The sequence below is a fragment of the Oreochromis niloticus genome, linkage group LG3 (assembly GCF_001858045.2).
Source record: "Oreochromis niloticus isolate F11D_XX linkage group LG3, O_niloticus_UMD_NMBU, whole genome shotgun sequence".
Classification (NCBI taxonomy): domain Eukaryota; kingdom Metazoa; phylum Chordata; class Actinopteri; order Cichliformes; family Cichlidae; genus Oreochromis; species Oreochromis niloticus.
The window spans coordinates 34,558,400-34,575,511 of NC_031967.2; the positions used below are offsets into that span (position 1 = coordinate 34,558,400).

General features: G+C 41.2%; 1 protein-coding gene across 1 annotated transcript in view; it reads left to right on the forward strand.

Moving 5' to 3' along the window:
- The window catches only part of exoc6b (exocyst complex component 6B), a 133,035-nt gene that overhangs the window by 62,047 nt on the left and 53,876 nt on the right, over nt 1–17,112 (forward strand). Inside the window, 3 exon segments of the mRNA XM_003457345.5 lie at nt 7,028–7,139; nt 8,857–8,991; nt 9,231–9,419. Coding sequence (XP_003457393.2) covers nt 7,028–7,139; nt 8,857–8,991; nt 9,231–9,419 — 436 coding nt within the window.

Consider the following 17,112-nt stretch of genomic DNA (forward strand, 5'->3'; position numbering starts at 1 on the left):
GTTTTTATTTGTACCTGTAACTCTTTAAGTTGCGAAACTTTAATATTTTTGTGCTCTTGTCCGCTTCTGTAGACGTAGCTGTACGAATGTTTAGTCGCTCCTTGTGCGTATGTGTGCATCAGTTGATTCTCCCTGGGGGCTGGGATTTGAGGAGGTGCCATTGATCCGTGACCAGCGGAAGAAAAGGAGACGACGGCAGGAGCAGGGGTGATTGGGGATGGGGGAAAAAAAAAAGAAAGTCCAAGGCATCTAATCAAAGTCATCGGTTTAGAAAAGCAGAATAGTTTTGTGTTTGTGTCAGAGACAGTGTTCCAGTTTAGTCAGACACAATCTTTGCCACAAATCTGTGTGAAAATGAATCAAGCTGAAGAAGCCTGTGTCTCTGGCACTTTTTAGAGCTTATGAACTCTCTGAAATGCTAAAAATTGAAAGCATGAGCAGAATTCACTGGAGCACCAATAGTAGAAAAGCAATTGTAAAATCAAGTGTCTTCTGTATTTGTTGAGGACTCAGTCCTACAAATACAGTCTGCTTTGGTCAGATTTATTGGACAGTTGAAACGATTCTGTGTGCGCGTCTGGACTCTTGTCTGAACCTGTCAAAATGTTCCCGACAGATGTTTTTCGAGTAAAAGTTTCTTTCTGGTCTCTTGCTGACCAGACAGCACTAATCGCTCTTCTCAATCAGAGTAATGACTCCACTGTTTGACCTGGCTGGATTTTTTTTAATGGTCGTGCACACCCTGCTATCTGGTTACCGCAGCGGCATGCCTTCCTGCCTGCTTCAAACAGACACATACACGGATGCACGGATCCGGAAGCAGACGGGATGATGGAGCAGCGTTTTGGTCACTGATCCCAAGCACCCCCCACACTCCGACCTCTGACCATAACCTCCGTTCACTTTTATAATTTGGTGGAAATTGGGTACACTTGCATGCATGTGCACAAGTGTACTTTAGTGCCTCCATGTGTGCTTGTCTTCTCCTGTTGTTCTACACTTGTGTGTTTCAGGCAAGCTGGTATAGAAGCTATAAGGATTACATTTTTAGCCCTGGGGTTGATAAAGCCACCACTTTGGTCCAAGTTCAAATATCGAAACATTTACCTCATAGTTCTGCATTTCCACACAACAGACTTTAAATAAAAACTGGATCTACCCACTGTGATGTTACTCACTGGTGTGGAAACTACCTCTTTTAAGCTACGATTTTTTCTTTGATGTTTTATTAAACCTGGAGGTGACAACTGAGCTATACTGACTGTTCTGACTAACAAATTGAGGTCATGCCATACTTATTTGACTTGCATGGGAACCATTATCTACTAGTTCAAAAATCTATGCATTCCAGGAATTCAAACATGTTCATGTGCTGTGAAAAAGTATTGACCCCTGAATATAATTTTTTTTTCATATTTGTTACACTTAGTGTTTTAGATCATCCAGCAGAGGTAGTATTTATTTATTTTATCAAATCATGAATTAACTGTGATTAACCACATTTTTTGGGAGAGCTGAGCTTTGTTTTAATAGGTACACTCACTGTCAGACTTGTTTAATCAAGACAAAGTGAAGTAGGCTCAAAGATCTCAAAAAGCAACTTTAGATCATGCCTCGATCTAAAGACACAGCTGAGAAACAAAGTCATTTACATATGTTAGTCTGGAAAGGGTTGCAAAGACATTTCTAAATCTTTGGGACTCCAATGAACCACAGTGAGAGACATTATCCACAAATGGAGAAAAGTTGAAACAGTTGTGAACCTTCCCAGAAGTGTATGGGCTTCCAAAATTAAACTAAGAAAACATCGACGCCTCATCAGAAAACAAAAAGCATTGCACATTAGTACATTGAAATAGTTACGCAAAAATGGCATCCATGGAAGAGTTCCAAGGAGAAACCCACTGCCAAACAAAAATAATACAAAGGTTCATCTCACAAAAACAAATCTTGATGATTCCCCAAGATGGAAAATATGTTGTCTACTGTTCGAAAGCCACAGCTGGTATGGACCGGTCAGCTCTCTATAAGCCCTGGCTGATATCGCATACACAAGTTTGACCATAACTTGAGAAGGAAGTCACTTAGGATACCATCTGGTAGGAGGCTGAGGGGTCCCACTTGCTGTTGCCAGTATTTTCCAGAGTCTTCTAGCACTGTTGACTTTAGAACTAACTAGTAAATCGTAACTACTCAATCTGTGTTATCAAAGCATCTAGAAAAAGACAAACCTGCCTTTCCAATGACTCAAATACAGACTGATGTCGTACTGGTGCTGATTTTCAAGCTCTTGCATCACCTTCTCCCCAGTTCGTCATATCTTCCATCCCACATCTGCAGCATCTGCTCACTGCAGCATTCATTAAAAAAATGATGGTCTTAGCACTGTCACTATTCTTTTTTTTTTTTAAATTTTGTCTTCCCAGTTGGTGTCTGTGTTTAAGAGATCTTAAATTGGAAAGCATTTTCTCTGGCATTACTATGTATTTTTTCACGTATCAATGGACTTGCATGCACAAATGATTATATTCATGTTCAAAGATAAGTATGACAAGCTCTAACAACTAATTTATTTGCAGCAGTTGTACTTTTTAGGTTTAGTTCTGCAAGTTATTAATAATCCCATTTATCAGTTTATCCAGAGTTCTTTGCATTATGCCTGCTCAGGTAATATCAGGTGCAAAGACGCTTTTTTTTGTTGTTGTCTGGATGTCTGTCGAACTTAAAAAAACACTTTGGATTGAACATGTCAGACCCTTGGATTTATAGGAGGCTGTTGTTTGAAATTTTGCAGTACTACCTTGGAAATTCTGTTATTTATATGCAGTTTGGAAATGATCGCATAGTCTATTGTGCCAAGGTAGCTAAAGCAGACAACTAAGACATAATTATAGACCTGACGAAGACCTGAGTGTTGGACTGGCAGGAGCCTGAGTGATGAAGGAGGAGATGAGGTGATGTTGGCATGAAAATATGTGTGAAAGACATCAACCTGTAGCCTAGAGGTAGATCAGCGGGAGCTGTTAGCCAGAGGATGGTGGAGCTCATGATGAACCAGTTGGAGAAACAGTCTGGAAGGTGAAAATGAGAACTGCTGCCACACAGATGCCCATGAGCCGGTCCAGTGGAAGAACACTGTGGGTGTGACTCTGTCAAACTGTGAATATGAACGAGTGTGTTGCTGAGAAACGGCATGCATGCTCAGCCAGCCCATCTGAGGTAAAGACTGGAAAGAAAACAGAGGCGATTGTAGATGAAAATGTCAACACTTATTGGCCACATTTTCCCCACAAATACAATCAAGTGATTCAAAATCAAGCTGCAGATGTCAGTCTTGTTCACAGGCAGGTATTTGATTGCAAACACTTCAAGCCGCTGTGGACGTCAGAGTGGTAATATTTCCAAAGCAGTGCTGGCACGATAACAACAGGCATGAGCACATGCTTATGTTTGAGACTGGGAGAGCTGAGTAGTTCTTTGACATCGGACAGTTGGAAGTTTACCATGACAAATGTGTGAATGCAAATAATCTGGATTGCCTCAGCCCATTTTTGATTTCCAGGGGGTGTTAACAACAGATGTAGACAAATGTACACAGTGTTTCTGGATGCAATTGGATAGAACTGCACCAAGTCCGTGAAATGGATCGCGGGAAGTAGCACGGCATTAGAGAACAATTAGAGATGCTATATGGCTTATATGGCTATCTTTCTGAATTGTAGAGGTCTACAAGAAGAAATGAATCAAATTAATCTAAGTGATGCTAGAAAGTCCTAGTGATGATTTGCCAGATAGCATGATGGCTTGTCTGTATTTCAGCATGGAAAAGATCCATCTGGTTTGTTACATTCAAAAAATTATCAGGAAAGCAGTTGAAATATATCGTCAGATAGCCTGCAGATTTTTATTCGCGATGAACTGTGAATGCCGGTAATCAGAAAACTACAGAATGTTCAAGCTGTTACAAACTATAATTGACTTTCATCTTTAGGTGGGGGAGAATTAAGCATCTCTGTGGAACTTTATATGTCACATTTTTTATGTTACAGTGTAACCCAACTAGTTATTGGGCCTAAATCTCAGCAAAGCATGAGACTGACTTAAAGGAGTTGTTGGCAGAATCTAAAGTTAGCACATTATTTATATATATGTATTGTGGAGCCAGTTCATGACCTTTAATAATTGTTTGTCTCTTCATTCATTTTTTTCATTAGTTTGTCTATTTTTTTTTTTTTTTTTTAACAAAACCAGCATGAAGACATTGTTTTCTCTGTCTTCAAGAGATGTCTTTTTGTTTGTTGTACTAATAACTTCTATATGCAATCTCTGGGCAGGTATGTGCACACATAGATAAAGTATAGAATATAAATACAAAATATAAGCAAGGTAGTTATTTTCAAGTTCTTGGCAACTACTGTTCTGCCTGCCAGGGCCATGTGCCTAGTGCACAAGGCACCAAACCCCTGCAGCGCCTCCTGTAGGCAGTGGGGCCGCACAAGGGAGGGAGGGGATGTTGCTCCTTCGGCCTGTGCCTGGCTGGATCCAACCCAAGCTGAAGCATTGATGCTGTCACACATGTGCTGTCGAGCTTAGGCCATGGGGCCATCCAGATCTAAATGACCAGGCAGATGTATGGACAGACGGACGGACAGATGGATGGGTGGAAGCAAGTACGGATGGATGGCCAGATAGATGGATTAACAAACAGATGGATGTACACAGATGGACGGATTGAGGATGGATGGAACCAATGGACTGCTGAATGGATAGACGGATCGATATACGGACCTTAAAACCATAAAACACACCTGTTCTCAAACCTCTGCAGATAGACACCCTCTATTCATGAACGAGAATACCCCATCAATATATAAGTGCTGTATGAAAAGGTTAGGAAATGCTGGTTTCGGTTGATGTTCATTTTGATTTGTAAAACAAAAACACGTGACCTATGTAGTGTAGCTGTAAACGCAAGACTGGATCTCTTGTGTTGCAACTCCCTGAGCAGACAGTTGCAGCTTTTAATAAGCAGAGACCAAGAAAGCAGAGAAGCTCATCAAACCTTTATATCTGTTGTGTGTTGAGCTGCAGTTCACAATCGGACTGACTGAAACACTTCTGATTTTTGCTCTCGGTGACATCATAGCAGCCTTTCTGTTTCTCAGCATTATTTTCGTTTGCTTTGCGAGCTGCTGGGACATAATGTGGTATGAAATCTGCTGATTTAGTGAGGGATGATCCAGAGAGCTGTGCTGAGGAGTGATTGAAGCGCGAGAATCAAGCACGACTGGAATGCTTTTAGTGTGCCATCGTACACATGCTTGGGCAGATCGAGACGCACGCTGGTGGCGGTTATACACACACGCACAGATAGCAGGGTGAACACCCGCATGTCAGCTGAAAGACACACAGAGGGAGAGCAGAGTTTACTTGGCTGGCAAATTGGTTACCACAGTTGATTCTTTTATTAAATGTAGGGAGTGCTACGTGGCACAGTTACTTACTGCCACACGTTTGAACGTCCAGAGTGTTTTGTGTGTATTCAGCCCTTCGCTGTTTTCACTGCTGACTGCGTTCATTTTTTTCATTGTTGTCATCGCTGATGCTGCTGCCTGTGTATTTTTAGAAAATACCTCCTGAGCGTGCTGTAAACACGCCTCATCTGAAGGCTTCTGGCTTCCCTTTGACAGCGCAGACCGCCGTGCATTTATTGTGACTGATGGCAGCATAAATACAATGAAACTCAATCCCAGCTCTGCGGTGTGTCTATATTTGTATATGTATGCGTGTGTTTCGGTGAGTTCACCAGCATACATTGACTTTTTGCCACTCTCCACCATTTCTGTCCACTCGGCACTTCTGCCGCTCCAGGAAATTTTTTTTCTGTCTTCCTCCACCACCCCCCACAACCTTTGCTCCGAATTGTCGGAACGTTTTTAGGATTCCTCTGCTTTTTTGGAAAAGCAGTGAGTTTGGAATTCCAGCTTTCGCTCTCCCTCAGGCAGCTCAGTGTGCATGTGTGTTGAATTCCAGGCACAGACAATTTACTGATTCAGTTGGAATGTGTTTGTTGCCCACAGGGCTCTGGATTCAAACACAGAAAATAAAACACACACACAAACACAGATTGTTCATCATCTCTCAGCGGGAGAAAGCGATTGCTTTCATTCACAGTGATTATCTCCGCCTGTGCGACTCGTTTTTGACCTCCCCTGACCTTTGCCTGCAAGAGCGTGCATCATCTTCTGATACTGTGTGTTTTACTTCTGGTCTCTCATGGGTTTCGACCTCTCTTCTGTCTGTACGCGCAACCTTTTGTCTATCACACCGAGCCCGAAGTCACACGACTTTTTGTGTAGTTGTTTCCAGGAACGTGTTGTTATTAAACAGGAGGCCAGAGAAAGAGACACCCTGCCATAAAAAACTTTACTGGACCCCCCAAAATTGTGCAGAAAATTGTCTGGGTTTCTTCACCAAACATCACCCGGATTTCAAACATAACAAAACTGATAGCGTGTCGGAGATTCGTTAAGTGGGTCCGATTTTTCTGCCATCAAACATTTGTTTTAATAGGAAATTTGAGCTCATTTCAGAGTTAAGTCCGCTGGCTGAGCACAGCTGGTAATTTTACAACTATTAAAGCTTTAAGAATTTTAAGAATTTGGAGGAAGAAGTTTGATTTCTGTGATATTTTATGGTCATACATTTAGGAATCATGAGTCCTAAATGACCAGTTTTTGGTCGGCAAGTTTAAAGCTAAAGTCTTATCAGGGCATTTAGGATGGCGTTAGAGTTTTAATGAGCCTGACAGCTCATAACATGGTAATGTACTTGTTAGAGTTGGCTGACATTTAGACTTTTTCCCAAATGGAGAGAGTCGCAGACAGAGAAATTCACTTAAACTGTTTGTACTGGCTTTCGGGCGTAGCAGCTCTCTGCAAGAAATGGAAGAAATCGCTTCTGCACAGTCACAGACTCTCTCCCGTTCTCTTCGCTTATGTATTTATTATGTATGTGTTTTTCTCAGCTCCACGGAGGTAGACGATATGATCCGCAAGTCGACAAATCTGCTGTTGACCAGAACTCTTAGCCACTGTCTGCAGTACGCCATTAAGAAGAAGAATGTCGGACTGGCAGAGGTAATGTGTGTGTGTGTGTGTGTGTGTGTGTGTGTGTGTGTGTGTTTTTCCAAAAAAAGTGGACAGATAAAACCACAATGGTCACTCCAAAAGGTCAGACATTTTTCTGAACTGAGGAAGATGTGGGGAGTTTTCTGTTCTCCTACTTTGGATTTAATATTTGTGTCTGACCCAAGACCGTAGACGCAGACATTAAACTTGACATAAGTTGAGCATTTTGACGCTTTCCATCGTGTTTTTTGTTTGTTTTGTTTAGTTTTTTAACTGAATTTGATAAACAAGAGAATACGTTTATTTATATAGTGTCAAATCACAATAACATTCGCCTCACAGCACTTTTTATTGTAGACGAAAGACTGTGCAATATTAGAAAGAATCCCCAACAATCAGATGACCCCCTAAATTCAACTTTTAACAACAGGTGTATCTAACAACAAAAATAAGGGATAATGTTGAATTGCAGTCAGAAGCATGTCCAGTGGGGTCGAAACCCTATTCACTGAACATAGTTTGGGTCCCAGCAGTGGGGCCCGGCCTGCTGTTTGCAAAGTAAGAGGAACTAAAGCAGCTTGTGTCAGACAAACGATGAACAGAGGAGCTGCACCAAGACCCACTATAAGATAAACAAGGATTATTCTGAGCTGGGACTCATGCAAAGCTGCTCTAGTAGAGAGAAAAAATAACATTGCCAGTAATGACAGTGAAATTATGAAGAGATGGAGACAGAGATCTACTGAACAAATGCTCATTAGACTTTGAGGTGTTACAATAATGGCCTCTGAATGGTGGATTTTTACAGTGATGTGAGACGGTAAACAAGCGAAGTCTTATGTTTTTGATTCTATCTTTTATTATGTTGTTTTCTTTGGCAAGTGTAACTTTTGTCACTTGTAATAACCCTCTCAGAGTGAACACGTTACTCTAAAGTCGCTTGCACAACTTCAGAGTAGTTCTCTTACTCGGAACGGCAATTCTCAGCATTTCCAGTTCATTTACTTTCCCAAAAACAGACATTTCCTCTTTTCGGCCCACTGTTATTGTTGTCCCATCGCTGCAGAATGTGATGTGAAGTAATGATTTAATATTTTCCACTTTCTGTTGCTGTTTATTTTCATGCTCAGTGGCTACACTAGAGCACAAACATCATTAATTCACGGGGACAGGATGTAATGATAAGACGACGTGTTATGGAAAATTCAGCACGTCTGCATCCTTTATTAAACAAGTTAATCTAAGAATCACAGAGCTCTATTTGTTGTTCAAATTGAGGCTTATGAGGAAGTGTCACTATACTGATTGCTGCAGAATGTGAATGCATTTGCACACCCGTTTGCTCCGGTCATTGCACGTATTGCAGTTTGGATTCGATTAATGCATAAGAATTCATGATTAAAGCCAAAAATCAAGTAAATGTTAGCACTTTTTAACCTAAGAAATATCAGTAAACGTGGCAAACGTATCCCACACGGTCCACAGGAGACATTATACTTTTAAATTCAGTGGTGTGTTTGATATTTGGCTCTTTGGCGAGCTCTCGGTCCATTTCATCGAAAGGTTGCCCACATGCTGGAAAAAAAAGTCGAACTCTTCAATATGTTCCACTTGCAAAAGATGACACATTGTGAAAAAATGTGAGGAAAAAGAACTATCGGCTGCGCTACAAAAGGAGAAAGAATCCAAAGATGACCGGCTACATGTTTGTGTCCTGTTTGTGTAGTTGGTGCAGGTGATCATTAACACCACTCACCTGGAGCAGAGCTGCCACTTCCTGGAGGAGTTCATATCAAACATAACCAATGTTCCTCCTGACACAGTAAATGCTACCAAGCTGTACGGCACCTCCACCTTTAAGGTAAGGCTGCTCTTTCTTCTTCTGTCTCCTCTTTTCTCCCCAGCTGTTTTACTTTTTCTTTATTCCCCCATTCTTCTTTTTTTTGTCCTCCTTTCCACACGGTTTTTTATTTATTGTGCCATGCATTGTCTGTCTGCAACATGAAGGCACGCACGTGTCTCCAGTTTGTAAATTCTACGATGCTTTTCCTTTTTTTCTTTTTTTTAAAATTCTCTGTTTGTTACAATCTTCTCTTGCAGGACGCTCGTCACGCCGCAGAGGCGGAGATCTACACCAGCCTGAATGCAAAGATTGACCAGTTCCTGCAGCTGGCTGATTACGACTGGATGGCTGCGGTGCCCGGAGGCGAGAATCTGGCTGCCAGCGACTACCTGATTGACCTGATTGCTTTTCTCAAGAGCACCTTCAGTGTCTTCACCAACCTGCCTGTTAGTAAACACATGAACACACGCACACACACTATAGACTTTACAGCATTGGAGCACCAGAACAGAGGATCGAGCCATTCAGCACAACTAAAGAAATCTGCAAATCTCACCTGCAAATATAAAGAACTAAATAACTATAACAGTGCTCCATCCATCCTTCCTTACATCCATTTTCCATCCAGTTTATCCAGGTCAGGGTTGTGGGGCTGGAGCCTAGCTGTCATAGGGCAAGAGCAGGCGAGATCAGTACACCCTGACAGGTTGCCAGTCTGTTGCAGGCTAACACAGAGAGACGTACAGTCATTCACACTCACATTCCACACCTAAGATTAAATTTTAGATTCACCAGTGAACCTAATCTCACTAACTGCATGTCTTTGTACTGTGGGAGGAAGCCAGAGTACCGCGAGACAACCCACTCAGACACCCAGGAACTTCTTTCTGTGATGAAACTGTGCTAACCACCATTATCGTGCTGTCCTACAGCAGACAGTGATTAAATTAAAACTTAAAATGAATTTAAGTAATAGAAGAAGAGGAAAATGTAAAGTTTTAAAATGGAAGTGAGTAAAATTGATGAGAAGTTTTCTTAAAAGGTTTTTAAAAGATGAATCCCAAATATAATCAAACTGCTACAGAAACAAATGTACAAAACTTGGGAATTCTGGCAGGTTTTGGTGTTGTTGGCCAGAATGAACTAAGTTGACATCCTAAGTGTATACAGCGTGCTTCGGTTCAGCAGCAGGTACGGTGGATGTTGTAGTGTTCGCAATATGTGGGTGATTGAAGTGTTTACCAGAGGGATGAAACTTAAGAGAGCGTCTTTCACCGTCTTACAGTGCTGTGATTGCAGCCATCCCCAACTCTCTGTGAATGGTAGTCATGGCCACAGATCGATGGTGACGAGAATTTGCGTATGAATGATCATGAAACTGAACTCATGGTCTACTATTATGTAACTTGTAAGGCTGGGAAAAGCTGCAGTCAGCTGTGACCAGTGTTAATTTCGTTGACCAATAATTTTCATTAAAGCTTTCATCAACAAACCTTTTTTTCTGACGATAGCAAAGTAAAAAAACCTGATGCACAGAAACTGTGATGAAATGTGTTGAGACTTTCACCAACGAGTAAAAGTGAGATGAAAATATTCTGAAGAGGTGAGATCCAAGCAGAGTTACGTAAGTCGTGTAGAAAGGCGGGATGAGTTCGGAAATAATCTACTTGTGCAGTAAGGGTAGATGTGGACATTTGATCTGTCCCTGGGACACTATAAAAAAAATGTACTGCTGTACACATGGACACATATCACTGTTGATTTCAAGGAAAATAAAATGCTTTGTGAACTGTATGGCGCACCTCTCACAGGGAAAAACGCAACAAACTTTTACATGTTTCAGTCAACTTCAGATTAAGTCCTCTATAGTCTTATATTTTCTCAAAACTAGCAGATTTTAGATCAATTATGACTAAAACTAAATGAGGTTTTCATAAAAACATTGTGACTTAAACTAAATTAAAATTTGCTATCAAAATTAAAACTGGCTGAGACTGAAGAAGTCACTTGGATGAGTGACGAAACGCAGCGTCCACATGAACAAAATCAACTTCCTGGGACATCCCTAGTTAGCTGTTTCTGTTATCTACTACACGGGTATTATCTTATCTGAAATCCAAAAGAATGGCTCGTCTCAGTTCTTCAGAGGTCTCCTATAATCGATTCATATGGCTGACCCACACCATTTTCACGATCACCTCACCGGGCTGCGCTCGGTATCAGTACGTCTCCAAAACCTTTTATAGTAGTTCAAAAATCAGCTGGACTGAAGCTGATTCCTTTGTGCTAACAGTTTAGGGCTCTGCTGTGCATTTGGCCACTATTACGTGGCGAGATCGTGGCGTGGTGAGATCGCTTCCTGTGCCCAAGACATGAGGTCGTCCTAAGGTCATCATAAAACAGCCTCACAGTGCCCCCCCGTGTGAGATTAATGTGTTTCTAAATTACAAGAAGAGGGGGGTTTAGTAGCCCTGTGTTTCACACGTGTTGTATTTACTCTAGGCTACACGCTGTGAGTGTGCTGGTGTGTTCATTTGTCCGTCTCGCTTCGTGTTAGCATGACGCATCACAGGGCAGCACAATCTGCTTTACTTCGTTAAAGGATCAGCTTGTTACAGGTTAGGTCGTTAACATGGGGTCCGCTAAGCTTATTAAAGGGTGAGCTGGTTAGGTCAAGACCACTAGATTATATACAGACTCAGGCTAGTGACGCTGCTGCCCAATGTCAATAACATTACACTTCAGGTCAGGATATCACAGCGCAACTTTTCACATTTTACAGTGCTTTCTAAAGTGGAAAGAAATCATTTATACTGTTCAAAGAAAATGAAAGCAATGCTTGATCATGACAGTGAAACCTACACTAAGTAGGTTAAAGTTCAGGCATATCTGTCCCACACTAGGAAGCAGAAGCCATTGTGAATCCATTTCAGTTGCTTTGGTGCAAATAAACATGACAGCAATGACTGGACAGGCAACAACAGGAAAGCCCTCCAAAAAAGACAATGGGTTGCAGATGGTGGCCACACATCATTGCTCTTTCCATTTTCCCCTCCAACTTTCCTTTTTGTTAGCGGCTTTTTCACTACTAGTAGCACGAGTTCACCTGCAGCCCATTCAGGTTGCACAGATAATCAGCTTCTCTAGTACTTTACGTGGTGTTGTAAGGTGTGCTGTGTCTCCCTGCACAGTCTCAAGAGTGCAGAGGAGATGGCAGGAGACAGGCAGCTACTCGAGGTTAACTGGACAGGGCCGTAGAAGCAGCAGGTCCAGTGTCTGCTGTTTTTCACTAGCCAAACCTCAAATCAGTGCTAATGTCACAGCACTGCACTGTTGTCCAAATACGCTCACTTTCCATTTTCAAATAAACAAGATGGTAACGGCCAAAATGTGTGAATGGCATCATGTTTGCTACATTTATCGTTTATACAAAGCCTTCAGAAGGAACTGAAGAAAATAGAGGGGCATTGTACTGCATGTTAGGCAGAAAAGCAGACAGAGCTTAATATCCCAGCTACGTTGTTCCCACTCTGAATCTACTGTTTTGGGTTCATTTAAAAAGTAAAGTGGGATTAACCCGCTCAGCAAAGCTCAGCTTTTAATGACAAACAAAAACTGAATTTTAAAGCCTGAAATTGGATTTTGTATCAGCTGTTTTGATCATTTATGCACACAAACTGATTTGAGAGCCTACACACACAGAGAAATCCACTCACACATGGACACACACACATTAGCTTTAAGGTGATTTTGCACGCAGATTTAGTCCCAGAGGGTCACAAGGCCATAAGCACCCACACATGTACGCGCCAAGTGTTTTCTAGCATTTCTAAGAGGCTTTTTCTGCACCCCCACAAGCCCTGGACATGACCCCATCACACACACGTTAACACCCAGTGTGGGGCCTCCTAAGCAGATCAGATGCTATGAACCTATGATGCTGGGTGGTATGACCTCTTAGATTAAGAGGTGATTGTGTGAAAGAGTAAGGTTTCACGGAAATGAATTAGATACTACTAAAGTGTGTAAACAGGTTTATAGGGGCATAAATTAACAAATACGTTTATACTGCACCTTTATTCATGTCCTACTGTGTCCATGCGAGTAGGGGGCAGCAGCATTTAAAAGAGATATCTAAACCTCCTACTTCTGGGGTGGCACAAAGGTATGCAGCCAAAAGATGCTTTCTATTGATTTTTTCAGCGTGTGTCGTCATTTTTGCACACTACCCAAAAACCTCACCATGGAAGCATCTCAGTTGGTCCAGTCCACCTCAACTGGCTCTTTTCCAGCACATTGCTGTTGGTCTATCTAACCACCTTCCCCAATTCATTAACAAGACACCTAGATACTTGAATCTTCAACCCTGAACCAGCACTTCACCCTTTTCCGGCTGACAGCTGTGGCCTTAGATTTGCAGATGCTCATTCGCATCCCAGTCAAGCCATCCTGGAGCAAATTGGAAGTCGTTGCTTGATGAAGCCATGTCGACCACATCATCTGCAGAAAGCAGACGTGATCTTTAGGATGTTCTCTGATCTTTAGCTGTGCCTGAAATTTTGTCCATAGACGTTATGAGCCCAGTATGAGTAACTTATTGGTGGCAATGTGAAGCCAGTTTTCCCTGTATTTTTACATGGACCAAACAGCACATAACATGAAACCCAATACTGTACAATCAACTATTAAACCCCATAGGATTCACTGAGGGATGCGGTTGAATGTCTTCTCCAAGTCCACAAAATAACATCTAAAATGCTTTTAATGGCTTCTAGTATTAGTACTGAAAGCCAATCTGAATTAAATTGTTAAACTAATTAAATTAGATTATTACAGACTTCCTGTACTTTGACTGTCATACACTTTCAACGCCACAATTTTCTGGACGACCTTAGATCATCAGCCAAATTAAGACCAGTTTCAACTCATGAACTCAAGTTCGGGGCTTCGCAGTGCTTCCCACTCATGGATTTTACTTTGATGGAATACTGTGAATGAGCCTTTTTTAAAATATATATTGCACCATTTCCAAGCTTTGAAGCAGAAGATTTGATGGACGATAATGGGAAGGAAATAAAGTATCCAAATATAAAATCCTGGATGTTATGCAGCCAACAGTAAGGACATTGAAAACAGCGCAAACATACAAACCCCAATCCGATATTTATGGAGTGAAGGAGCAGCATGTTACAGAAACATTCCTGCAGCGATCAGCTCGCTATATTTTTGCACATGCTTTGTGTCAGCTGTTTAAACAGCTCTAAACCTATTAGTATTAAATGTAAAGGCTCTAAAGGTATTTGGCTCATATTTCCTGAACAGCTACAGGAAAGATTACACTTATTCGTCTCATGCCTCAGTTTCAGTTCCTAGAAAGGAAAGTGTTTCCTTTATCCAAAAACTAATACCACGTCTACTTAGAAAAAGGATCATAATCGAATTGGGCTCAAATTTTAAAAGCAGAAGGGGGACGACGTGAAAAGTCCTCTGGAGTGAAAACAGTCACATGAATATTGGAGAGCAAACTTTGGGCCAACAACCCTCCGGTTTTATGGTTTATGGGCACTTTGATCATTTTTCTGTAGTGCTCTGAGATGTTTTGGCCACTGCTGCCGCCGTTGTGTCCACCAGATCTGCGTGGTGCTTCAGCACGTTGCACAAAGTGCCAGTTAAAACCAGATTAGCTTCATCTCGAGGGCCCGTGTGTAATAAATACACACACTGAGGTAGAAAAAGCTGCCAATGTCCTTGCAGCCATTTGATTGAGGAGGATTATTTCCAGGCAGCCATTATATACTCCTTCCACTCTTTTTTCCCTTCCATTAATAACACATGACTTCTGATGCTTTGCCCTGTGCTAAATTTCCTGGTTTATGTTTCTTGCTTTAGGGAACACCCATAGAACACGCTACCTTACCGGTGAGTATCTGGGCTGCTGTTGTGATGGAGTGATGTTTACAAACCCGTGACTCACCTTGTTAACCCCTCAACCCTGACCTTAAATCTCCTCACTAGAACGCATCGACCAGCATGCAAGATGAAAAGAGAGTGATGCACGTTTGCCTGAATCGGTGTTATCTCTGTCCCAACCAGGGAAGGAAATGGTGGCACAATTCTGTTTGTTTCAACTACTGAACCACATATTTTGGCAGGTTAAATTGTCATTTTGTTGTAGGTTCAGTCATAGTATGAAACCTTTGTTATGTATTATAACTGTGTATAAACAGTTGATATTTAACTCTTTATCTGAGAGTTATCCAGTCCTGACTAGAGCATATCTGGTATGCTTGGGCGGTATCGCATATATTAGTACGGAAGACTATTTACAAATCTGAACAGTTTGACTTTTTTGTTGTCCAAAAAAGTCAAAAACCAACATTTCTCCTTTTATTAAAAAAAGATTGCAATTTCTGTCAGTGATCAAGCAGCTGAGCTCAGTGAGCTGTGAAAGATGTCGGCTTTGACTTAGTTAACTCATAACTAGTACACTGGGAATATTTGGGGGTTTAGTCCAGTTGATAAAATGAGCCAGCCAAAGAGGCAGAAAGGAAAAACTGTGTGGATTCTTTGCTTGTGAAAAGTTGTGGTTTATATTTTTGTAGGTTCAGTCACAGTATAAAACAATTATCATGTGTTTTAATTGTATAAAAACGGTAATATAAACCATTGGAATTTGAAACTTTATTAGTTATCGGGGCTTTACTTGTGCATGGCTGGTATCCAGGTGTTTTAGTATAGAAGGCTATTTTAGAAATTTGCAGTTTGTTTTCCGAATCAGCATGCTTTATTAATCCGTGAGGAAATTATGTAATTTCCTTCAGTGTTGTCCAAAAAAAAATCCCCAACAGTGCTGTATTAAAGAGGAGAGATTCTGTCAGTGGACAAGCAGCTGAGCTCAGTGAGCTGTGAAAGTTGTCAATTGCAAGTTAGTTACCAGTAACTTGGGAATATTTTGGGGTTTAGTCCAGTTGATAAAAGTGAGGCAGCCAAACGGGCAGAAAGGAAGAAGCTGTGTGGATTGCTTGCTTTTAAAAAATTGTTTTGTACTCTGTTGAGGACACAGACAAAGATGGGCAATAATACCAGGGATCAGTTATGGTCAAAGAGTTATTGTATACATTCCTCATTGACTCAATAAATTGATAATATTATTCCGAGATTCATTATAAATCTGTCAAGAAATGATTTTATGCCACACCTCCTTATATAACAAGCGCACGGGTTAATGTCCTTCTACATGCACGTGTGGGGGTGGTGACTACACAGACCCATCATAATCATCATCCAGTGAGAGAAAACTGAAGGTTGTTTCTGACTGTTGGGTTGATTTTGTTAAAGTCAGAGCGTAATGTGAAAGATGCTCGTTAATCGCCTTAACCTTTTTTTTTTTTTTTTTTTTTAAGCACTGGGCTTTTTTTTTGTGAAAAACTGACTGTGTTCCTTCCCCTGGTCTTTCTCCCAGATGAAGCACCCAGCTTTTCCACTGTCCATTGGGTTAGCTGACTAACGTTATGGCTTGCTGTGTGGTACAGACCATCCAAGAAGTGTGTGTCAGCTTTGCTGAGTGAAATTCTAGCATTTTCTTGTTTTTGTTTTTTAGTCCTGAAAACTAAGTAATTAAATTTTATTCTATTTGAATAAATAAATTGTGTGACATTTATCACAAACTGCTTCACAACAAATGCCAGAACATAAAAACAAAAGGCCATTGAAGAATGTCCTTTTCTTTGCCTTGGAAACTCTTGGGTAGCTTATGCTTTGGTTCATTATCCATTTGCGCTGTGAAGCTCTGTCTAATCAGTTTTGCAGCATTTAGCAGAATACGAGCAGAAAGAATAGCTACTTACTAATTCATTCTGCTGCTTCTATCAGCTGTTACATCATCAATAAACACTAGTGACACAGTTCCACTGGCAGCCATACACGCTTACACCATAACACAGCCTCCACCATGTTAGACGCATAGTATAGCTTTGCATCATGAGCTGTTTCTGTCATCCTCTGTATTTTTCTCTTCCCATCATTCAGGTACAAGTTAATCTTGGATTCATTTGTCTAACATGTTTTAGATGTTTTCTGGCAAAGTCTAATCTGACCGCCGTGGTCTTTACTGTAACCAGTGATTTGCACCTTGTTGTA